The 25,124-nt window shown below is 44.3% G+C and overlaps 2 protein-coding genes across 9 annotated transcripts in view; both read left to right on the top strand.

Annotated features, from left to right (window-relative positions):
* Positions 1-76: 76 nt before the first annotated feature.
* On the top strand, positions 77-9,062 carry CALR3 (calreticulin 3). 3 transcript variants are annotated; one of them, XM_090027507.1, is made up of 9 exons: positions 78-367; positions 859-960; positions 2,687-2,890; positions 3,693-3,787; positions 4,908-5,117; positions 6,765-6,878; positions 6,964-7,107; positions 7,797-7,849; positions 8,643-8,790. In XM_090027507.1, the coding sequence occupies exons 1-9, from the start codon at positions 277-279 to the stop codon at positions 8,656-8,658; spliced, it is 1,029 nt and encodes a 342-aa protein (XP_089883633.1). In that variant the 5' UTR covers positions 78-276; the 3' UTR covers positions 8,659-8,790. The 3 variants fall into 3 exon arrangements, with proteins under 3 accessions (XP_089883634.1, XP_089883633.1, XP_089883632.1); XM_090027506.1 differs by having other exon boundaries at positions 83-367; positions 7,757-7,849; positions 8,643-9,062; XM_090027508.1 differs by lacking the exon at positions 4,908-5,117 and having other exon boundaries at positions 77-367; positions 7,757-7,849; positions 8,643-9,062.
* A 1,404-nt stretch (positions 9,063-10,466) lies between these two features.
* Positions 10,467-25,124, top strand: part of EPS15L1 (epidermal growth factor receptor pathway substrate 15 like 1) — a 60,446-nt gene continuing 45,788 nt past the window's right edge. For 2 of the 6 annotated variants that reach the window (XM_090026734.1, XM_090026740.1), the window contains exons 1-9: positions 10,468-10,744; positions 15,838-15,879; positions 16,087-16,176; positions 17,749-17,796; positions 18,839-18,934; positions 19,343-19,405; positions 20,346-20,471; positions 20,748-20,807; positions 24,737-24,973. In XM_090026734.1, the coding sequence (XP_089882860.1) occupies positions 10,715-10,744; positions 15,838-15,879; positions 16,087-16,176; positions 17,749-17,796; positions 18,839-18,934; positions 19,343-19,405; positions 20,346-20,471; positions 20,748-20,807; positions 24,737-24,973 (792 nt within the window). In that variant the 5' untranslated portion in view covers positions 10,468-10,714. Of the gene's footprint in view, positions 10,745-15,837; positions 15,880-16,086; positions 16,177-17,748; positions 17,797-18,838; positions 18,935-19,342; positions 19,406-20,326; positions 20,472-20,747; positions 20,808-24,736; positions 24,974-25,124 lie in introns of those variants that run through there. The other 4 variants (XM_090026737.1, XM_090026736.1, XM_090026735.1 and 1 more) reach the window with 3 other exon arrangements.

Below are 25,124 nucleotides of genomic sequence, written 5' to 3'. Positions count from 1 at the left end.
GGTGTCTTCCAAAGGGGGCGGGAGATGTGGCGGAGCTCCTCTCTCTGCTTAGAGCGCCCGGGAATCTCCCCCTTCCCCCCACGACTCTAAGCCAGTCAGCGCTGACCCCAGCAGGGAGTGGGCCGGGGCGAGAATGCCGACCAATCCTGTCCCGAACGGCGGTGGGCGTCCGGACCAATCAGAGCCCGCTCTGGTAAGAAGCGCGAGGGGGAAGTGGCTGAGGTGTGGGGTTGCGCGTCCGTTACTGGCTGGTGGCGCCCGTGAGCCGCCGGGCCGATGGCACTGCTGCTCCGCGCCGCGCTGTTGGGGGCAGTGCTTGGCCCCGCCTGCGCTGCCGTGCATTTCCGCGAGGAGTTCACGGACGGAGGTGCGGGCCCGGGCGCGGCCGAGTTTGCGTGGAGAAGAGCGCTCCGCTGAGCCTCTGCGGGCGGGCGGCCGGTGGAGCGGTGTCCTGGTCCCGGGTGACGCTTGTGGCGGTTGCCTGGCGGTGGATGGGAGGCTGCGGGCCGAGGCGGGCCTCGCTTGCCTCTGTCACGGCGGCATTCGTGCGCTGACTGTCAGCACCGTTATCCCAGAGCAAAGCCCTTTGTTCAGAGTCGAGGTGAGGGCGGGGGCTTCCTACCCAGGAAGTCATCTCTGTCCCCATCCGTAGGGTCCCGCAACAGGGCTTGCCTACCAAAATCCTGGTGATACCTGCCTAGTACTATGTAATTCTGCAGCCACAACCTGAAGTCTAAGGAAAAACATTCAAGGTCTTGGGAGGTATTTTTATATAACTGATTAAGAAAAACTCGGTGTTGTTTACATTGTTTAGAAGCCTAGCATTTCCATTTTAATCTAAACTAATTAATTTGACAGTTAACTGGCAAAGGAGATGGTTGAATTCTCAATATAAACCCGACCTTGGGAAGTTTAAGCTGACCGCTGGAAAATTTTATGGTGATCCTGTCAAAGATAAAGGTTTGTGAATTTTAATGAAAGTGTTGTTTGGAATGAATAAATTGCAAAAACCCATGGGTAAATTTGTAGTCTCAGCACATTTAGCAAGTTCGTAAATAATACTTTGCATTATTCTCCTCAGAGCATTACATCTGGCCAGCTTAACAGTCATGAAGTTCTTGCTTTCTAGACGAGCGACGTGTCCTTCTACAGACCTGCTGACAGATCAGCGGAGATGTAGTTGGTTGTGTTAGCCTAAAGTCAAGCAGAAGGCAGGATAGACCTGTGCCTTATAGACCAGGGTAGGCAACCCCCAGCATGCATAGCATGCAAAGCATTTTGTTTGGCTCTCGTGCCTCAGAGAAAGGGCTGGGGCCGCACGGCCACAACAAGGATTGGGCCCCTTGCAGCTCCCTTGCTGTCCGCCCCTGGCACACCAACATCTTACAAGTCCAGGTTGAGGGTATTTTTGGCACTGCCCAAAACATTGCCGACCCCGTTACAGACTTACTTAATTGTATATTATATACAGGTTTCTTTAGTTGGAGCTCACCTAATCAGTTCCTGTGAAAGGAAGATGACAAAGCAATGCATAAAATGGAGAGAGAGTTGAATTCAAACGGTAGGGATGAGAGAGGGAAGCAGTGCTGGGAGAGGCAAACAAGCAATCAACCCACAGGGACAAAGGGCTCACAAAAACTAATCCAGGGAACGGGACTAAGAATCCACAGCCTCCGTTTAAACCATACTTAACAATCCCGTCTGCTTTTAAAGCTTTGCGGCCTAAGCACTGACCTCACGGTAGCCAGGGAGGTTAAAATATGCTTCCACAGGCTTTTGTGTTTTTCTGGAGCTGATGTTAAATCGGTGTTCATTCATTCACGTAGGGATTGTCCCATCTGCCCAACATGGGCAGCGGAGGGCACTGTAAGCAGGTGATGGTATACATGACATTGGTAGAGTTGCAGGTGAATGGACCTTGGATATTATAATCTGTTAATCCAGTGATGATGTGGTCTATATTGATGTTAGGGCATTATACGCTGCTCTTTGCATCTCCTTTCACAGTATCTGATTACGGGAGCTCCAACTCACTAAACACTATACTACAGATCTTTAATTTTAGTGAGCTATATAGCTTTAATTTTAATCTACCCTACATTCAGATCACTCATGATACAAATCTAAAAAATGTTGTATTGTTCTTTTTAATGTGGATTATTAATCCAAGAGTATGGCATGATGACTAACTGTATTTTAATTCTTTATATTGCTGTGTCACTTACTTCTGTATATTTTAACAGCGTTTAAAACTGGCTGCTTTGTTTTATGTCTTGTTTGAGGGGAATAGTTTGGTTGTGTTTTTTGGTTTTATGTTGTACTCCAATAAATGAAGAATGACAGGCATCTTTTTTCCTCCACTAAAAACACAGCCAATTCTGCTCTTGATTTCACTTGTGTGACCTTATAGTTTGAGGGCAACTCTATATCAATAATAGTGTAAATAAGAGAATTCCTGTCTCGGTTAAATTAAGAATTAAATCTCTAAATTTATATAGTAAATCTGCACTTGCCCAATTGATGGACTTTTTCTTAGTCAAGACTGACTTATACAGAGCTAACTGTGTAGGCAAATCTTTATGATGTGTCTAGTTATCCACAGATTGGAGGGGAGGAAGGGAGAAATTGAACTGTGTACATGCACGTGCAATTGACATGTTATATGCAAACTTCAATATCTTTACAGGTCTGCAAACCTGTGAAAATTCTAAATTTTATGCAATCTCATCACGATTTAAACCATTTAACAATAAAGGAAAGACTCTAGTCATTCAATATACGGTAAAACATGAGCAAAAGATAGACTGTGGTGGTGGATACATAAAACTATTTTCCTCAAACTTGGATCAAAAAAACATGAGTAGTGATTCACCGTATTACATTATGTTTGGTAAGTTTAGTTATACATACATTATTCAAATGCCTCAACTAAATTAGAATGCCTTGACTGTCAGTAATTCTGTGCCTGAGCTATCCTTTGACACGCCATTTATCAAAATGCAAATGAGACGTGTTCATGAGTGCTTGAGAGCTATGAACTAAAAGTGTATGGAACTCTCCTATGATGAAGTTAAATGTTTAGCAAGGTCACTGCAGTCACTAAAGTTTTTGAAAACCTTAACTGTAGTCCAAAATGTGCGTCCCCTGATTGCAGATCCATTTAAATAACAGAGATGTGGAATCTCCATCCTTGGAAGGTTGTTTTAAGAATAGGTTAGGCAACCTTCTCTAGGATGGTTTAGATGGTGGAAGATCTTGCCTTGAACTAAATGACCTCATGAGGTCCCTTCCAAACGCTACTTTTCTGTGATTTTATACTTTACGTTTGTGTACCTCAAGGTAAAACTTAAGCCAAAGATGCTTTATCAGTTGAGAGGTTTTTTTAAAAATTTTCTTTAGTTTGGACTATGGATAACTGCTGCTGTTAAAGGATTTCTGTATATGCATGTGTGGTATTTTGGTTTTAATTGTATGTTTAATGCCTGGGTGAAGAATGCAACATAGGGCTAGCAAAATATAAATATAAATCTTAAAAATAACTGTGCGAATAAAAAAAAAAAAAAAAAAAGATGTACAAGTACGACATGGAAGAGTGCCTGTTGCGTTGTGGTGCGTGGTGTTTTGATTTTTAGCTAAAAGGTGTATGCATATAAAACAATTTAAAAACAAAAGTCATGTTCTATGTTCTTAAGGACCAGATATTTGTGGATCTGAAACAAAGAAAGTTCATGTTATTTTAAATTACAAGAATAAGCTTTATCCGATCAAGAAACAAATCAGGTGCAAGGTAAATGCTTGATATTTCTGAAAGTTATAGTTATGTGAATTTTACATTTATAACTGTAAAGATAGACTTGTATTAAATGCACTAGGGAAGTATTAGGTAGTGACTTTTTTTTTGTGGTTTTATTACAATATTGTTTTTAAAGCAGGGATTCAAGGTCTTCTGTATGGAAGATAGATATCATCCTCCAGACTTGCATTACTCTTAAATCAGGGGTTGGAAACCTGTACCACAAAGTAGACGTTAGAGGTTTTCAAGTGTAACCATAACTTGAATTTCCTGGATTTTTAATGCATTTTCTTTTGTATAATTATCATATCCTATGTGTGCATCTTCCCGGATTGATCTTTGCCCACACTTGAGGTTGCATATATATTTCTAACTTCGAGAGATGCTTATTTCTCCTTCTTTATCTTGTCACTCTCAGCTATCCCAGAAAAGGTTTAGGATGGTTTATGATAAAAGCAAAAAATTATGTACACAAACTAAAATATTTTAAATAAGACAGTACAACCTTCCTGCCCCTTCCCGCACACAAGTTTTCCAACCTCATGTTCAGTACTTCTTTTTAAAAATTCTGCTCCTGCATGGCCTACTATTCACTCCTATTCCCCTGCTTCATAGCCAAAGGAGTTGTCTGTCTTCCTCCTTACAGCCCTTCCCAAGCCTGTATCTCCCTCTCGCAATTGTTCTCCAAACTTACCTTCCCCTTTCCCCGCCCCCCCCCACTCCCTTCCTCAAACAAAACACATGAATCAATTTTAAAAAAGAACAAAGCAGTCCAATAAATAAATGTCTGTTTCTCCCTCCCACCGCAGGGCAATTCATTTGAGCATTGCCCTACTTCCTCTCTGCCAAAATGGGGAAAACTGCTGACTCTGGACTTATTCATTGCTACTTTGAGTGCATTTTTCATGACCAGTTCTTGAAGTATGGAAAATGCTTTTATTTGTGCTTAAGCATTTTCATGTTTAGCTTCTATAAAAGTTCTTTTAAGCTTCTCTTGATATTTCAGCTGAACATGGTACATAGACTATGATTATAATGCAATATTATTTTAAAAACAACCTGTTCTCAGTAGTAAAAAGTATTTAACTCCTTTTAAACTCTAAAAATGTTACAGGTTGATGGATTTACTCACTTGTACACACTGATTTTAAGATCAGATCAGACATACAAAGTGAAAATTGATAATGAAATGATTGAGTCCGGCAATCTAGAAGATGACTGGGATTTCTTGCCACCAAGGAAGATAAATGATCCTACAGTGAAGAAGCCTCAGGATTGGGATGATATAGCCCAAATTAATGATCCGAATGATGTCAAGCCAGAGGTGGTTTCCTTTTTAGTTTGTTAGTTTCAAGATTCTTTACCCTGCATTTATAGGGATGCTACCCATTCAGACTGTTCATTCTTCCTATTGGCTATCTGCTTCTAGGTATTTACTTAATGTATTCTGACATTAACTTTCAGGAATCAAGGAGAGGTCTGCTGGCATTGTGAAACCTGAGACTTCCTGAGCACTTATCACAAGGGCATACACTGTTAAAAGCCTTCACGAAGCTCTTGACAGCCATGCACAGCTTATACACAGATATTTCCAGTAGGAGCTAGCTAGAAGTTGCGGATGTTTGTACCCAGAACATGGCTACTAAGTGATGCTAATGAAAAGAGGAACATGAACCCATACAGAACACTAGTCTAAGATCAGGCCTGTTTTGGTCTTCGCATTATAGACCATGTTTGCATGTGAAGCATGCTGATGGATTTGTTGATCCCATTTCAGGGACAGGGTGTCTATCATAATTCTGGTGGAATTCCAACACCCCCCCCCAATTTTCTGGTTCTCTTCTGGAGGGTTGGAACGTAGAAGAACTGTCTAGGTCACGTGATTCTCTGAATAGAAGCTGGATATCATGCAAAGCTAATTTCTTGATGCAAGTGCTTTACCTGGGTCCTGTGGTGGGGACTAGATAGCAGCCGTCTTATGCATTACTAGCAATGCATAAGGAGGCTGGTATTGAGTACAGTGGCTCTCAACCTTTTTTTTAGACTCAAGGCATCACTTGGAAAATGCCAGCTCTTGGCTTTCATGCCTTGACTGCAGAAAAATAATGGAGCAACTCTGTTGAAAATAACTCGGCAACACAGCAACAGCTGCATTCCTTTTTTAAATCTCTGGGTTCACCTTGTGAAATGTGTTAATGAAAATTACTGATCTAGTAAAACTTTCCAGAAAACAAACTTTCCTGTATGTTTCCTAGAACCAAATGACCATGACAGGATTGTGTTAAACCACTTCAAACTTTGATTGTGAGTTTTGAAATCCAAGTAGCATTAACCTACATGTACCATGCCCACATGCCATCCCAGTTTTGTTAGGCTTATGAAACTGAGATCTTTGGCGTTTGGTGATTTAGGCTCCTGGCAGATGTTATATTTAATGTGATCGCTAATTAGCCAGTTTGTACAATTAACAGCACAATAAAACCAAATAAGACACAAAGTTATTACAAAAAATATATGTAGTAACTTTGTAGCTGGTGTCCTTTTTTCCCTTTAATTGAATGTGTGGCTAGCGCTGACTGGCATTCCCAGCCATGGGGGGAGACTTGAGCGCCCAGCTTGCTATTTATGGGTGCAGGGGGAGCCTGGGATTGTGGTTTTGGATGCCTCCTGCACGGGCAACAAAGCAAGGTTGGGTTCTGATTCCCCAATCCCACTGTCACGCCCCCTGCCATACACGTTGCATGGTAGGAGGCCCAATTGCTGGGATCACAGATCAAATCTTGGCACACCTCTGCCAGGGGCCTTGGCAAATGAGGCTTTTCCTTTTCTGACAGATTAACTTGTTTATCCTTTTAAAAAAGGATAATAGGTATATTTTTCTTTCTTTCTTGAACTGGTTGGGTAATGTCTCTTGCACGTATATAAAGTTGTGTTAATTTTGCTATCTTCTTTATTCCTATGTATTTTAAAGGATTGGGATGAACCTGAACACATTCCAGACACTAGTGCCGCGAGATCTAAAGACTGGAACAATGCAACTGATGGAGAATGGCGACACCCTATGATCAAGAATCCACTGTACAGAGTAAAATCATTCTAGTTATGGATCACTACTTTAAACTGCTTGTTCTTTTGGCCAAAGGTATCAAGAATTATATGGTTTGTTGTAGGGTGAATGGAAACCAAGGAAGATTGATAACCCTAATTATAAAGGAGTTTGGCCCCATCCACAGATTGACAATCCAGACTTCTTGCCAGACTTCAACATTCTCAGCTATGAGAACATTGGTGTCATTGGACTAGATATTTGGCAGGTCAGTTGTCTTAAATTCTTGCAGGTAACTAGAAATTAAAGTACTTATTCCATTCCTTTCCTGTACAGAGGTGTTGGTCAAACTTTCTTCTGTAAATGTGTAGAAACTGTAGGGCTAATGCCTGTATTCCTTCCCCCCCCCCCCACACACTTGCCTTCATTTAAATATGTAATTGGCTGCATTTTACATAAAGTCAAATATTGCGTTAAACAGATCTAATTACACAACAGCTGTACTGCTGATGACTTTGAGATTTAATGAAAAATGAGGGAATAATATTCTTGTGTTTTCATAAATGTTCTATATACTTCACTAAATGTGGCTCTTCAGTGCATACTTTACTTATGCTCAAGTATAGTATGATGATAGGTACATATTTTTTCTTCCAAACTAGTAGTCCAAGCTACTATGGACAAATGTGGAAGTAAAAAAATGTCTAAAGTGTCCATCTTTTATTTAAAGAAATGACAAGGCCTTGTATTCTGGAGTACAATTCTGCAGCCACATAACTGTGGCATTCTTGGGACTGTACAACATGTAGAATTCTGCAGCATCTGGAATTTTAGTCATTAAAAGGAATAATCATGTTCCCTGACAATATAGTTTTAGCTTAACTTTTTCCATCCAACGTTCTCTCCTTCTATTGAAGGTGAGAGCTGGAACCATTTTCGATAATTTCTTGATCACAGATGATGAAGAATATGCAGAAGATTTTGGATATGAAACCTGGGGAGAAACCAAGGTAATGAATGAAATCCTTATCCCTATTTTAGCCACTCATTATGAAGTAAAAGGATTGGCGTTATGTAAAGGGGTCTGTCTTACAGGCTTTTTATTGTGTCAAAGAAGGAATGTCCCCAGACACAAACAGTATAAAGACAACTATTAGGATGCTTTTTTAAGATCTCCTCTCAAACCCTTGTAAAAGGAATGTACAGTTCTGTGGAGGTTCCAAATAGGACTGCAGTCCATTAGGGGGTCCTAATGAATTGTCAGAGGTCTCTAGCCCTTAGAGCAGCTCAGGGTCAGGAGAGAGAAAAAGTTGCTTAAAACCAAATGGACTGATTCTCATCTTTCTGAAACACTTGCCAAGCATACAGTCTGTGCATGGAGTGATGAATCTTTGTTTAAATGAGCGTGAGTTTGTTGGCTGTACGAGTATCAAGTTCTTATTTCAGCACAAGCCTAAGTTACTGCACTTCTTAAAAGCAGCTTCTTTGTGAAACATTGGATAAATATAGTACCTAGAATCTCCCTCTGCAGGGGCTAGTACTGTCTTACGCTTACTTCTGAGTTGCTACGGGGCCCAGAACTGGCATAAAGCTGGAAAAGTGCACTCGCTTTCCCCCCCCGACAAGCCTTTGCCAGCCATAGACACAACTTGAAAAATCTTGGATGCTTGTTACTAATAAAGGCCTTAATCTTGCAATTCCTTTATAAAGAACTCCTTACCTTTGACTTAAATGTCAAGCTCAATGAACGGAAGGGCTTGCCGACTTGGACAAAAAAAACCCTCCGTGTCCTTTTCCCTTTAGGACCCTGAAAAGGTGATGAACATAAAACAGACTGAGGAAGAAAAGAAAAGGGAAAGGGCAGAAGAAGAAAAACACTTCAGGGAAAGGCTTAACAAGAAGGTAGAAAAGAAAAAAGAATCAGGAAAGAATAAATTAAGGAGGAATACTGTCCAGAAGGAAGAGCTTTAATTCTTATTTGTGAAACTATCTAAAGGGTTTGCTTTTTTTTTTACCTGCTATAAAGGTTTTGCTGTCCTGTTCCCTCCTGCTACCCTCCCTTAGTAACAAGCACTCAACAATATTATTTAAATCTTTTATTGAGAGCCTGGCTAAAATATTATTAAATTATAGATTTCTTTTTCAAATATTTTATTAAGAAGTAAGGCTTCTGATTCTAAGAATGTTAAATTGAAATGGAATTCAATAAAAATACCAAATGTATTAAGACTTGGTAAAGTATCTCTCAATGAAGGGTGATTTATACTGAGTGGGTCTCTACAGGGGAAGCTTTACTGCACATTAAACTTTGAATGTGTTACTTTGGGTGCTGACTTTTGCTTCTCTGAAGATGGAATGTCCAGTCCTCTCACTCCCAAAGGAGGCCTTTTGCTATCGTACTCTGTATCAGCTGCAGAAAGACACAAAAGCCTGTGGCAGAACACTTCAGCCTCCCTGCCCACTCCACTGCTGACCTCAGGATTGCTGTTCCCAAGCAAAAAAACCTAAACAAACCCCAAAACAGAAATGAATAACCCATTTGAATGGGAAGTTGTGGGAACAAGAAATCCATTACAAACTGGTCTCTGTTAGGTTAACCTAAGCGAAATCTTAGTTTCTAAAGGTGAATATCTGCCCTCCTTTTTGACTGACTGACTTCTGACTAAAATGACTACCTGGCTCCTTGTATCCATCATGTTTCCTTGGCAGATCTACCAGAGGGATCTTCCCTTCAGTAGCTATTACTTTCTTTTCAGGAATACAGCTTTTCGAAGGGGATGGAGGGATGGAGAAGAGGTGGAAGACACCTGGTTTATCTTACCTAAACACTTACTATCCCTTGCTAATTACCTAGGCTAGGCTAGGGGGTGGCAACCTATGGCCTGTGGAGCTATTGTCTGGCCCAAAATGCTACAGCTTCATCTGTGTGGTGCCTGGACAGCAGGAAGAAGTCATAGCAGTGGCATCAGAAGAATAATCCCAGCCTACTGCTCCTGAGGTGTTGCTGATCTGTGACTTGGAGGCATCTGGAGTTAGATGCATCCAAGTGGGTTTCCCACATCTTGTTCAGAGAACCCGGAACAGCTGCCATATCTTGCGAACGCTGGTATTGTCTCTTATTCTCTGGCATTTCTAGGCTAATGATGTTGTAAAAAGAAATGATACAACATCGATCTAAGAGTTAAGTGAGTGAGTCTCCCGTGTTGTCCAAAAGCTGAAATTCAGATCGTTTTATTATCCAGGAATTCAGAAACAGAAGCAGTGAAACTTGCCCTAATAATCCTCAACGTAATATGTTGACTTAGTTACTTCAAATGTTTTCTAGTAACAGCTTTTGAACAGAGAGAAAGGTGGGGAGCTGGGGGTAGACAAGTTGGGTAAAGAATGGGCCCGGGGGACGCTGGCACTTGAAGGGGGAGCCTGGGGTGGAGTCTGGTCTGACTGGTGGGGGGATGGACGGGGTGGGCTGGCTGAGGGGGAGACCAGCAGTGGAGTGAGACAGTAAAAGTCCTGGGAAGGAGACTGAAGTGGGTGCTGCCTTGTGTTGCAACAGCAACCAAGGACATGTCGATGAAAGAAGAGAAGTCATCAGGAAGGTATGACCCGCGCGTAGTAGGCGGAGCAGTGAGAAGTGCTTGGACTTGACCTCTCGGAGGAGCAGACCGACCGGAGCTGCTGGGGAATCAAGGGCCGATGTCCTGGGGCCCGGCTGCGTGTCGAAGTCTTAGCAGTTTCAGTGGCTTGGGGCTCGGGCCTCGGGCCGGCCTCTCGGCCCCGCCGGCCTGGCAGCGCGCGCGACAGACAGAGGGAGGGAAGCCGCCCCGCCCATCGCTCGCCCCGCCCCCCCGGCCGCGGCCCGAGTCCGCGGGAGGAAGATGGCGGCGCTCATTCCCCTCAGCCAGCAGGTAGCCGGCCCGGCCCGACCCGGCGCGCGGGGCAGCGGGGGCGCGGCGCAGCGCGGCCTGGTCACCTGAGGCGGGCGCGGGTGAGGGGCGCTGGTGCGTGGGAAGCCGGGCCCGAGTGGCTGCTCCTAGTCCGCAGGCACGTCCGGCTGGCCGGGGCCGGGTGCCACCGCCGCGCTGGGCCAGGGCAGTCTGCGCTGTGGCCGAGCCCGGGGGCGCCGGGCCACGCTCGGCTCCCTGCTCCGCCCTCCAGCGCTGCCCGGCCCGGCATGGGGAGGCCAGGCCGGTCCTGGGGGGCCGAATGTGGGGCGCGGCGGCGGGTGGGGCAGAGCCTGCGCCCGGCTCGTCCCGGGAGTGTCGGCTGTGCCGGCTTGGCGCCACGGCCTCCCCGCGCCGGCCTGGCACCTGCTGCGGTGGGCACCCAGCTTCCCCAGGGCCCTGCGGCGAGGGGCAGCGCTACGGGGCCTGGGACGCCAGCCCTGCTATACCCTGCCCCAGTCAAGGCCAGACCTGCTGTAAAGGCTCCCTTAACGCTTGGGGTTCTTGCCTGTGCTCATCTTGTTCTGATCTATTTAATTAATTTCTTATCCTTTAAATAACAATGCTGGCATTGCTCAGTGCCATACATCCCTCCCCAAATGTCATCTAATTGATATTCTGCAAGAGTAAAAAACTACCCCTGCCTTAAAAGTGAGATGCTTTTCTCCGCTGTGCAAGGTCAGTGAGGACTCTGGGAGACGACGTGCCCTTGGTATGCCAGGCATATGTAAAAGCACATCTTTAAATCTGTTTCTTATGAGAGAGGCCTGAATTCGACCAGCATCCTGTTGTGTATTGACAGTGTCCACTACCAGAAATTTATTTTCATAAAGCAGTATTTGAGAATCCATAAGATTTACCAATAAAACATTATACATTTTATTTTTGATTAAATGCTAGTCTCTTATTTCCAGTCCTGAGTTCAAAATTATGGCTTTCTCCACTAGTTTTTGGGGACGCGCAAAACTGTACTAGAGAATAGCTTTGTAGCAATGCCCTCCTCCCTTCAGATGCATGCGTTTTTGCCAGAGGTGAAAGCTTTTCAGCTCATGATCAAAATGAGTCTTTTTTTGTTCATAACTTATAAACCTAAAGTCATTTTTTTTTTTTTTGCTGGATTGGGTGCCTGATCCAAAATCATGTAAGTCTTGATAATTTTCCAAATGTTTCAAGAGCTGTTTGGTCATTGATCATACTGACTGTGACTGTGTTTCTGCCACCTTGATGAATCTGTTTAGCAGTCAGAATATTGTTAAATATTATTGTTCTTATTATTTGTATGCAAACCACTGTGCTATGCAAGCCTGCATGTTCCTTGTACTGAACATAAGTAATGAAATTGCACTCAGTATTGCTGAAAACAGGCATAAGTCACACTTTCAGGAGTTTTGCCTCTTTTTGTTTATGGTCAGATTGGGTGCAGACTTGTAATCTGTCCATTGTCTCATTTAAAAGGACTATAAAACATTTTCTTTTTGGACATGAATCAAAGTTAATCAGACCTGAAATTAAAGTTAATTGGACATATGTTTAGCCCAGCTGCTGGGGCTGCATGGGTAACTGCAATGACGTTCAGTGCATCAGTCTAACCTTGGTGGACCAAATTTCCACCTTTTTTAGACTAGTCTGTATGTACTGGACTTCTATACTGTTACAAGTTTAGACTGATTTCCAATCACTGAGACTGGGTCTAAGTGTAAGATCCACACCTGGGCAAACTGAATTGGATTGGGTGCTCATTTTTGGCACAATTTAAATTGGATCAGCTCCTCCTCCTCCTGCCCCTGCTGTACTGCTCTGGGCAGCAGGTAGCAAGCACGTGGAAGTGGTGGGGGACATGTGCCAGGGGGAAATCTGCAGCTGGGCAGTTCCCACCGCAGCATGTTGGGCTCCAGCTTCCAACCCCCTTCCACTCATTCCACCTGTCCTGCATAATGAGCAGCCACGTATGGGTGGCCAAGTAGATGGAAGGTGGCCAGGAGCTGGAGCCAGAGCACCGCGTGATGTGGCAGGAGCCTCCTGGTACGAAGTGGGTATGGGCAGGACTGCAACATGGGCTGCCCTGGGTGGGAGTGGCAGGGCTTGGCCCCACGCAGAACACCACAGGGGCAGCCGTGGGCTGGGCAGAGGCGGGAAGTGAACCATACCTGCGTTGGCACTGTACTGCCCATGTGGGCTCTGCTCCATGCTCCTCCTGCCTTCCCCTACCTCCGGCTGGATCCCAGGACCCAGCACACAGGCAGCTCCCCACAGACATGCACATTCTTCCCCCATACCCGTATACACACCCTATTCCCCCAAACACAATACACAAGAGTACGGCTTTATTTTGAGATATTATGTAATCAACTCGCTATACAGTACGCAAAAAACCATAAATTAGGGCAATTATTTTTTTACATTAAAATATGTTATAGTAGATGTTTGATTTTTATATATGATTTTTTAATCTATAATTTGTTAAAATGATACCTTCCAAAAGATTTTGTATACTCACTAAAACTCGTTAAATGACCTGCCAGTCAAAATAATTGCCCATGCCTGTCATAGTATTGCTATAACGTTCCTAATAAATCAAGTCGTATTACAGTGTTATGGCTATTTTATACGTTTAGGTTCTTGCTCTTGAAAATACATGTACAAAATTAAGCTTGTGAGTAATCACAAAAAGTTAAAACCAGTAAGGCTGCTGTTGTTGAAAGTTAAGTTATGCCCATGAGCTTACAGGATCAGGTCGTAGGAGCATTCATATGAAGTAATGTAAAGATTTTGTGGAAGCTGTTAGTTTTTGGCAGAACTTCTTTAACTCAATTCCCTGCCCTTAGATTATTTTTTTTAAATAGGGAGTGTTGCAAAAATGGTTTGGTTATTTTCGAAAACAAGAAAAGGAGAAAGTATGTTGTTCTTCACATGTATACAAAGGAGGCTTTTTTTTCTCTTTTGGGGGGATCATTTATTGTTCTTTTTATTGGTCTCGTGGGTCTGTGCTTTGGAGCTGGGACGTGAAATTTAGCAGTCAGAATTGCTGTGGTTATCAAACTTTGCTGCTCTTGCGAATTATAGATCATAAGTCTTTGGTCAATTTATCATTGACCAGGAAAAATTGATTGACTTTAACAACTAGATTGTCCACAATCAAAGCTAGAATGATAATAGCATAATGTAATTAAATCAGACTTTTCAAAATTCTTGTGGCCATAGAGCTTGAAGGTCTCCGATCTCTGCCTTAATGAGCAGATCAGTGATTCCCAGCCTTTTTGCTGAGTGGGCTGGATTGGCAGTGCCTGGTCTGGATCCAGCCAGTGTTCCTGACCTGGTGACTGGGCGGGCACGGTGGCACAGTCTGGCCACACAGAGCGGGGTGGGGGGTGGGGGCAGGCTGGCCCCAACACAGCTCGGCAGGGGGGAGAAGCTTGACCCGTCTCGTGGAGACGGAAGGGGTGTGCCCAGGCCCCAACCTGGCCGTGCAGAGAGGGATGTGGCATGGCTCAGCCCCAACAGGAGGGGAGGGGGTGTAGTCAGACTCCAACCCAACCCGATGGGGTGGGAAAGGGGCGTGACCCAGCCCTGATCCAGAAATGGACAGGGTGGCCTGGGGAAGAGGGTATAGCTTGGCTTCAACCAGCTGCACAGGGATTGGGGCATTTGGCAGGGTGGAGGGTGGCCATATTAACAGCCTCTGCTCTCCTGGTATCAAACTTCGTGACCCATGGGGAGTCCCAGCAGACAGGTGCCATGGCTCTCTGAGCTGCATTTGGCCTGTGGCCCTGATGTTGAGCACCCCTGGAGTGGATGATCTGCCCAAGACGGTGGATGGGTTTTGATATCTTTGTGCTTATCATCTAGGCTAGGGGTAGTCAATTATCTGGACTGGAGGGCCGCTTCAGGAGTTTCAGTGAGTGAGCTGTTGCAGGTTGCAGGGGGGGTTGGGTAGTTGGTCCTGTCCTGCCCCAGGCTGTCTGCCCTGTACCCACCACTGGGGAGCATTGGTTCCACAGGCAGGGCATGGATTGCAGCTCTTCCCCAGGCACTGGCCCCATACTGTCAACATCCCCTCTCTCCACCCTCCCATCCTGCTCCCAGATGCCACTCCCTGCCTGCCTGCAGCCCTATCCCATCCGCCCAGCTCTGCATGCCCTACCCCCCAGGGTTCCCAGGCCAGTCTTCATGGAGACCCCACCTTCCCACCCCACCTACTCTGTCTGGCATCCCCATCAGTGACTGTGGAGTAGCAGGGCAGAGTGAGCTGTCACCAGACTGGGCTGCCAGGAAGCCCAGTCCATCTGCTGTGCTGCCCACACCCTGCTACGTACCTGGGAGCGGCAGAGACTGGCCACACATGCCACAACCCAGGCTGCCTTCCATGTCTGGGCTGGACAGGGCCAAGGGACCAACTGTGGACCGGGTAAAATCCCTTGGTGGGGCAAATCTGCCCCTCAGGCGGTGTTTTGCTCACCTCTGATCCAAGCTAAAGATCAGGTCTGGGATGTGATCAAATGTATGGATTGGACCAGAGATAACCTATGGAAGTTTTAGGGAGGCAAATGAGAAGATGAGTGCTGGGGCTTTTATCTTTCCTGTCCATTTAACATGTAAAAAGTGTGTATGTGGTAGATGTTAACAGACACACCCTGATCCTCAGGCATAGACACCTACCTGAACAATGCTGTTTATAGGACTGGAACATTAAGTAAAAAGATAAGAACATGAAAAACAAGTGAACAGTGTGGTTAAACTACTGTTACCAGAATAATTATAAAAACTTGTCGGAGAGAGGAGGAGAGTATATGTATCTATGTACAATATAAGCTTATAAAAATGTTCCATAAGTATCCAGGGCATACAGTGTGCCCAAATTAGACTTTTCACTGTGTCATTTGTGGTTCCCTAGAATTCAAACGTTACATTTATAACTAGCATAATCTATTTTTGTGAATTGGTCCTAAAATTGTAATTCCAACTGATTTGTGCTATATTAGTATGTGCTTTTTTGTCACTCCCTTAAAGTGGAAGTTATTTGATTATGATCCATTTTTTGTTTGACTCTTTCTTTTTAGCTTTCCACTGGGAATCCATTGTATGAGACATATTACAAACAAGTAAGTTTTTAATACTTTAATTTTTTTAAATTTAGTGTTTCTCTTGCTTCCCATATTTCATTCTGGTTTCTCTTCCTCGGCTTTATGGTAGCTGAATGCCAGTATTGCTCTAATATTGTCTGTCTAAGAAACTGGCAATTTGTACTTTTCACCTCTTGTTTTTTATAGTTAACTTACTTCAGTGAATTATTAATGTTTGTGTTGCAGGTAGATCCCACATACACAGGGAGAGTTGGGGCTAGTGAAGCAGCTCTATTTCTTAAAAAGTCAGGTCTCTCGGACATCGTCCTTGGGAAAGTAAGTTAAGTGTGTGCATGTGAGAGCGAGAGATGTGGGGGCATGTGCTTACAGTGTGTTATTGTTTTTATGCACCATGATCCAAACTGATAGTCAATGGACTTTTTTCTGAGAGAGAGAGGGAGTAATACACTGTAGCTCCATGTTTTTGAACTCAAAGTTAGCTATAGATCTGTTTTACCACCCAGAACATCACTAAACCAAAGCTCTGTTTTGGTGGACATTTTGAAAGCCTCAAAACACCACAGCAAATAAAATGGTTGAGAATTGGGAAGGTGACAGGATAGTTAATGAGGAAGAGGGCCAAAAGAGTGCTTGAAAAGAGGCAACCTGGCATATAAGAGGACTTTTGTAAAAACATGACTCAATGTGTTAGATGGCACTAAGACAGGATGACTGAAAAGAACGTAGGTACCAACAGAACTAACATGGAGATACCTAGAGCCTCATAGACTTGTATAGTGATTCTCAGCCAGGGTCCTGCAAGGTGCCATGCAATGTTAGCACTGCTAGGTGTGCAAACACATACATGTGATTCACAAAATAACTCAGAGATTAGAGACAGCAAAACTACAAGGATCAGTGTTAATTTCTGAGGGTTTTTTGCAACTTAAGAGTTGCTCTGTTGATTTTCTGTAGTCGAAAAATACATTAAAGCTATGAGCTGGTATTTTCCGAAGGGTGCCTTGAATCTAGTGAGGTTGAAAACCACTAGACTAATAAAAGTAAAGTAAATCTGAAGGAAAGAGACAGGAAGCTATCAGAGACAATATACAAAGATGAGATTATGTATAGGGAGCAGCAATAGAAGAAAATGTCTTGAGCAGCCATATTTGTACAGATCTAAAGATGGGAGAAGTGAGAATTGAGGATAAAAGATATTTACAGTAATCAGGGTGAGAAATTATCAGGGTTTGGATAAAGGCCTTAATAGTGTATGGTGTCAGAAGAGGGTAGATTTTAAAGCTATTAAAGGTAGAAGTGCCAGAAAATAGTTGCAGTTCTTGTTGCCCTGTTGGAAGGTGCTCAGACAATATGGTGATGATAATACTATAACAACTAAATAGAAAGTAAGAAACCAGGCACCAGGACAGAAGAGTTAATGTCTGACTGATTATTCAATAAGGTGAATAAACTTAAAAACAGTTATTTAATAAAGTATTAGAAAATTGCTTCCTCTCTCACTTACCTGCAGATTCAGGATTACAGCATTTTGGAACGGTAATCCCCTGCAGAATAGGGAGTTCAGGAAAATGCTGGATCATAATTTTTTGTGTATTGCAGCATCATATCACAAACGAGAGAATCAGATTTTGTGTGGGTCAGAGCTTCTTGAAGGCATTGACTTCATTGAGGTTTGGATTAGAAATTGTGTGAAGTTGAAGCAGACTTTAAATTAAAGAGCACTTTGTTTTTTAACTTACATTTTGTTAATGATGTAAAAATTTAATCGTTGTAGTTCAGATTTTGAAACTTCCAGCAGACAATTCAAGTATGAATGTTTGACATTTGAACTCCCCAACATAATGAATTTCAGTGGCTGATTTTTATTATCTGTTTTTTTTTTTATAGATATGGGATTTGGCTGACCCAGAGGGTAAAGGATACTTGGATAAACAGGTATAAGAAATATCTAGCATAAATTGATCAGATCGCTCTAGAATTTGGGGCCTGATTCAGGAAATCGTTTTTATTCAGAATATCACTTTAATCAAGTCCTTAAGCCCCTTTCAAGTTAAGTGTGTTCTTGCATATTTTACGGTATCAGGGATTTTTTTCCCAATATTTCTCAAAGCCAAATATATATATACATATATCTACCTTTCAAAAGTAGTGTAATTAGAATGTTTTAATAAGAGTAAACTGGAGACATTTCCATTGGTATGATTTTATATAATTGAACTGGGGGATCATCTTAAATTCACCTCATCCCTGCCTCTGCAGCAGGGAAAGTAGAGGTTGAGGATCAGGCAGCAAGACCCCCACCCCTTGCTTCCCAGTCTCTTACCCCTTTAATCTGTGCCTGTGCCTGGCTGCCTGTCCCCCAGCTGCTTACCGTCTGCAGTGGCTCCAGCTCCAGGACAATTAGCAATGGCCTCAGGCTTGCACCGGCTCAGCCAGGTAGAAGCAGCAGTTGCAGCAGCAGCTCTGGGCTGGGCCAGGGCCAGAGTAGAAACTAAGTTGTGGGGGAGCAAGCAGCAGGAGGACGGGCTGTGCAGTCTCCCCCACACTCCCTCCCAAGTCCCCCATCTCATAATCTCCCCTGCTCTTCCCCTGCCATGTGCCCCTATCCCTGCAGCACAAGCCCCCCCACCCCATCCCCGCCAAGGCGATGGCTTGGCTCCAGCTTTGCCGCAGAGTCAGGGCTGCAGCAGCCACCTGCCCCAGCCAGTACTCAAATGCAAAATGTGCTCCCCTGCCTGTTGATGGGAAGTGGAGGATAGGAGTCTCTTCTTGGATTTGAATAAATACATTAAACCAACAGGTCGGAATGAGAGTCTAATTAGCTGAACATCCCTGCTTCTATGCTTTCACTTAGCCAAGTTACCTTTACCATTTTATAAAAAACAGTATATAGATGATTCTGCTTAAAAATAATGATTTAGCCTAGTTCCTTGCTTCAGTAGAATACCCTGAGTTTCCTTGTCCATTGAATTTTTAGGGTTTCTTTGTTGCGTTGCGACTCGTAGCATGTGCACAGAATGGCCATGATGTTACCTTGAGCAATCTAACTTTGACTGTGCCACCTCCTAAATTTGTAAGTAACTTTTTAATTCAGCAATTAAACTTCAAAAAAGAAAAAGAAACCTAGAATAGTCTTTTCTACCTTACAAATTGACTACTAGTAGGTAGACAGATTGTAAGTTCTTTGGGGCAGGGTCCTTCTTGGTTTGTGTGTATATAGAACTTAGCACCACAGGGTACTTGTCCATCCCTGAGTCTTGTAGCGGTGGGAGTAATACAAATTAATCTGACATTTTAATTTGTTTTTCTATTTGCATAAAAGATACAAGAGTGACCCCTGTCCTCCCACATGGTGGCAAAATGTATATGTGTACATATTTCATATGTATAGATACTTCTAAGAGAATTAGGCAATAAAAAAGAAAGTGACACGTGTGATAATGTTATGTTGTAGTCTTGTTCTGTTTTATTTTACTTTTAGCATGAAAGTGGTAGCCCCTTATTGATCACTCCTCCTTCAACAGAAAGTCACTGGGCTGTTAGGGTAAGTATACAGGACAGTACATTTGCTTCCAATCTTTGCATGGAAAAAGTGTTTTTTTGTTAACGTGATTATTTTCTTTTTGGCAAAATTATATTTTAGACATTGGAAAACCTTTATTATGGAAGTAGACTTGGGCACATGGCACACACAATATTAGTTTGTACTTTATAGTTGTAATAGACTTCTGTCAACGTCTGACGTGTTCTCAGAGCCTTGTTTTGTTTAGCTTTTTTTGCACGAACTGACAGATAGAATGGAACGCATGCTCAGAAAACGTTTGGACTTAAGCCGCATTTAGATCAGTGAAGATCTTTACCAAATCCATCTCCATGTGTGGTCTATTTGAAGCTTGAGTCCATCACTGCCTTGGCGTAGTATTGTTTGCCTGTGTTCTGGTTTCATTTAAAGAGTAGTTTGGAGTGTAATTTGTGAATTTTAAATTTTGATTATAAACTAAAAATGAAATTTCTTTTTCTGGATGATATATGATCAAATTATTTTAAAAACACGTTTCCACATTGCATGGTACAGTCTAAGGTGGGGAACAATATTGCTGAAAATAACAGTTCTTAGTACAGTAGATGCTTTCTGAAAGTTGCATAGTCTAAAATCTGGGCACAGAGATGTTCAACACAATCATTTGTCTTTCTAGTCTGTGCAGAAACTTTTTATTGTATGTCGTGCATCAGTTTTTCTGCTGTGATATAACCCCTTTTTGAAACTTCCAAAAACTTCTTCTCATACAGAGAGAATAATCTCCAAAAGTTATTGCCACGACTTTTAAAACTAAGTTAAATGGAGTGCTTAAGGTGTATAGCATGAAAACTTGAAAGATAAAATGATAGATTACTGACCAGTCTCTGAGTTTTTGCAAGATCTCTTTTTTGACACTCACACAGGCACACTTTTTTACTTATTCAGGCTATTTCTTACCAACTAGGTGGAAGAAAAAGCAAAGTTTGATGGTATTTTTGAAAGCCTTTTGCCAGTAAATGGCTTACTTTCAGGAGACAAAGTAAAACCAGTACTGATGAACTCAAAGCTACCTCTAGATATCCTAGGAAGGGTAAGTATCCGATAAGTGTTACCTAGATCCTCCTTTAACTTGGGTTTTGTGAAATTAAAAAATTAATATGATTGGTCATAATAGCAGCAGTTTAAATGCAGGCAATATTTCAGATATACTCCTTTCTTTTTAAAGGTTGGCAAAAGTTAAGCTCTTCAAATCATTTTTTAAGCAATTATGTAAGTGGTCCATTTTTAAAAATCTGTGTGTTAATTTGTATTTTCACTATTTTAAATTTGTTTCTGAACTCTTACATTGTGTCTAAATTTACTATAGGTCTGGGATCTCAGTGATATCGATAAAGATGGACACCTGGACAAAGATGAATTTGCTGTGGTACGTCTTTGTTTCCCAAATAGCGCTGGTGAGGCTTCCATTTTGGGCACAGAACTTCAGAAGAGAACTTGAAAAATTGGAAGGAGTCCAGTGGAGAGCAACAAATATTTTTAGAGGCCTAGGAAACGTGACATACAGGAAAACTCTGGAAGAACTGGGATTATTCAGTCTGCAGAAGAGAAGACAGAGTGGGGATTTGATAATAGCCTTCAAATATATGAAGGATGGTTAGAAAGAGAGTGGTTATGGAATACTCTTTGTGGATGCAGATACAAGAAGAGTCTCAAATTGCAAAAATGGAAATGTCAAGGGCTATAGGCTGTACAGGAGGGACAGGATAGGAAAGAGAGGTGGGGGCGTGGCGCTCTATATTAAGGAGGAATGCACATTCTCGTTAATTAGCAAAGAGTCAGGGGAGGGGCACTCTGAAGTGCGTTGGGTTAGAGTACAAGGCAGTCGAGGGGAAAGGGACTTAACGGTGGGAGTCTACTACAGACCTCCCAACCAGGGAGCAGAGCTTGACCAGGAATTCTTGGGTCAGCTCACAGAGGTAGTGAAGGCTAAGGATGTGGTAGCATGGGGGACCTAAACTTCCCGGACATCTGCTGGGAAGAGCAGACAGCCAGGTCTGACCGCTCACGTCGGTTCTTGGCCAGAGTGCAGGACCTCCATCTAACCCAGGAGGTGCACAGCCCCCCCAGAGGGGACGCCTTGTTGGACCTAGTGCTGGCCATGGGTGATGACCCGGTGAGGGGGCTGCGGGTGCTCGACCACCTGGGCGACAGCGATCGTCGCCTGCTGGAATTCACCATCCAGCGCAAGGTGGCAAAGGCATGCAGTAAGGCAGCGGCCCTAGATTTTAGGAGGGCAGACTTCAATGAGCTAAGGAGGATAGTTGGAGAAGCGCTGAGGTCCCGGAGGGGAGGGGAGCCAGGTGTCCAAGGAGAGTGCTCGCTCCTTAAGGAGACGATCCTCCAAGCCCAAAGGAAGGTAATCCCAACGAGGATCAAAGGGAGCAGGAGAGCACACAAGCCTCCGTGGCTCACCAAAAGCATCCGGGAATGTCTCCTTGCTAAAAAGGAGGCTTACACCCAATGGAAGGAAGGGTCATCACCAGGGAGGGCTATTCTGTAGTTGCTCGGGGATGTAGGGGCGTAGTCAGGAAGGCCAAGGCAGAGATGGAACTGGGGCTAGCTTCCCAGATTAAGGACGATAAGAAGTCCTTTTTTAAATACGTAGGGGGTAAAAAGAAGGTCCCGGGTAATGTGGGGCCCTTGCAGGACGCCATGGGAAACTTGGTCGTCACACTGGCAAAGCTAACATGTTTAACGATTTCTTTGCCTCCGTCTTCCTAAGTAGGGACCAGAACAGCCAACTCCCTGCTGGGCCCCCCTCGGGCCCCGGGGGAGGCACACCTGGGCCACGGGTTAGCGAGGATTTAGTTAGGGAGCTTCTGGAGGGGTTGGACATATTCAAGTCAGCCGGCCCGGATGATCTCCACCCTAGAGTTCTAAAGGAACTGGCTGAGGTCATTGCAAGTCCCCTGGGACAACTTTAGGAGCACTCGTGGTGCTCTGGTGAGGTACCGGAGGACTGGAAGAGGGCCAACGTGGTCCCCATCTTCAAAAAAGGCAGGAAGGAGGACCCGGGAAACTATAGGCCGGTTAGTCTCACCTCGATCCTAGGCAAGCTGTTAGAGAAAATTATGCTGGCACACATCCAGGAGGGGCCAGCAGGAGACTGCGTGCTTAGGGGCAACCAACACAGGTTCATCAGTGGCAGGTCCTGTCAGACCAACCTGGTGGCCTTTTACGATCAGATCACCAGATTGTTAGACACAGGGGTAGCAGTGGACATAGTCTTCCTGGACTTCTGGAAGGCTTTTGACACTGTCTCTCACCCTGTTCTTATTAAGAAGCTGGGGGGCTGTGGTGCAGACACCCACACAGTCAAATGGGTCGCCAGCTGGCTGGAGGGCCGCACCCAGAGGGTGGTGGTGGACGGGTCCTTCTCAACCTGGAAGGACGTGGGCAGTGGGGTTCCGCAGGGCTCGGTCCTCGGGCCCGCGCTGTTCAACATCTTCATCGGCGATTTGGATGAGGGGGTAAAAAGCACCCTGTTCAAATTTGCTGATGACACTAAGATGTGGGGGGACTTGGGCACACTGGAAGGATGCAACAGGCTACAATCCTACCTAGACAGGTTACAAGGGTGGGCGGACGAGAATAGGATGGGCTTCAACACAGACAAGTGCAAGGTGATGCACCTCGGGAGGAACAACCGGCACCATACCTACAGGTTGGGGAACTCCCCTCTTGTCAGCATGGAGGCGGAAAGGGATCTGGGGGTCTTCATTGACTCCAAGATGAACATGGGCCGGCAGTGTGGGGAGGCAGTCAGGAAGGCCAACCGCACCTTGGCATGCATCCACAGATGCATCTCGAGCAGGTCCAAGGAGGTGATCCTCCCCCTCTATGCGGTACTGGTCAGGCCGCAGCTGGAGTATTGCGTCCAGTTCTGGGCGCCGCACTTCAAGAGGGATGTCAACAGCATGGAGAGGGTCCAGAGGAGGCCACTCGTATGATCAGGGGACAGCAGGGCAGGCCCTATGAGGACAGGCTGCGGGACCTGAACCTGTTCAGCCTCCAAAAGAGAAGGCTGATGGGGGATCTTGTGGCCTGTTATAAACTAGTCAGGGGGGATCAGCAGGCATTGGGGAAGTCACTGTTTCCCCGAGGAGTGACCAGGAATAATGGTCACAAGCTGGCAGAGGGTAGGTTTAGGTTAGATATCAGGAGGCGCTACTTCACAGTCAGGGCGGCTAAGGGTCTGGAACCAGCTTCCAAGAGAAGTGGTGCAGGCTCCTACCCTGGGGGTGTTTAAGAGGAGGTTAGATGAACATCTTGCTGGGGTCATTTGACCCCAGTATTCTTTCCTGCCATGGCAGGGCGTCGGACTAGATGATCTGCTCAGGTCCCTTCTGACCCTAGAAACTATGAAACGATGAAATTTAATTGGACATTAGGAAGAACTTGTTCCCTATGAAGGTAGTTAAGCATTGAAACAGATGACCTAGAGAGACTGTGGCATCTCTATCCTTAAGAGCCTTTAAGAGCAGGTTAGACAAATGTTAGACTGAGGTGGTTCAGGCAGGATCATCCCTGCCTAAACCTTGAGCAGGGTGTTGTACAAAGTGATCTCCTCAGGTTTCATAGTTTCATAGTTAGTAGGGTCAGAAGGGACCTGAGCAGATCAAGTCCCACCCCCTGCCACGGCAGGAAAGAGTACTGGGGTCAAACGGCCCCAGTAAGGTGATTGTCTAGCCTCATCTTAAAGACCCCCAAGGTAAGAGCCAGCACCTCTTCTCTTGGAAGTTGGTCCCAGATCCTAGCCGCCCTGACAGTGAAGTCGTGCCTCCTGATGTCTAATCTGAATCTACCCTCTGCCAGCTTGTGACCGTTATTTCTAGTCACGCCTGGCAGTGCTCGGGGGAACGGGGACTCCCCCAATGCCTGCTGGTTCCCTCTAACTAGTTTGTACCAGGCCACTAGGTCCTGTCCAGCCCAATTTTTTTCTATTAAATTTACAGAAAGTTTGACTGTGTAAATGTGTACCATTGCTTCCTGAAATTGTTTGTTGTTATAATTACAGCTTCCTCTTTTCTGGCCTCCTGTTGCTCACATTGTCCTTACTCTGAGTTGTTCAGAATACAGCTATTAAAATGCTCTTCCTCCTTGAAAACCTCTGCTGACTATTACTTACCAGTGCTTAAACCCTTACATTCCAGACCATCTATAGGTCTCTCCTGGCCTATATCTCTTTTCTGTCATGTTCTTTCGCTCTTGTGTAGATGTGTGCTATTTGAAATTTTGTATGTGTTCCTCTCTGTTAACATGTTTTATAGGTGGATTTTGCCTTTACCGTTGCAGGCAATGCATTTGGTTTATAGAGCGCTTGAGAAAGAGCCAGTTCCCTCAGTATTACCCCCATCACTTATTCCACCTTCCAAAAGAAAGAAGGCACCTGCTTTTCCTGGTGCAGTTCCTGTTCTCCCTGCAAGTCCTCCACCTAAAGACAGCCTTCGTTCTACTCCATCACATGGCAGTGTAAACAGCCTAAATAGTACAGGGAGTTTGTCTCCCAAACACAGCATCAAACAAGCACAGGTACAAGTTTCATGTTTTGTTCTTAATTTTATTTGCAGGGAACCACAGAATAATTAAACTACTTCTTGCTGGATAATTTTTCTTCCTGATGTTTGTTGAAAAGCACTCAGTGACAAAACTTTCTGTGGCTAGAACAGAAAGTTGTACGTTG

This window comes from Crocodylus siamensis, chromosome 14 (assembly GCF_052110815.1).
Source record: "Crocodylus siamensis isolate JL-2025a chromosome 14, ASM5211081v1, whole genome shotgun sequence".
In the NCBI taxonomy this organism is placed as follows: Eukaryota; Metazoa; Chordata; order Crocodylia; family Crocodylidae; genus Crocodylus; species Crocodylus siamensis.
This window is presented reverse-complemented; position numbering and strand designations above follow the sequence as displayed.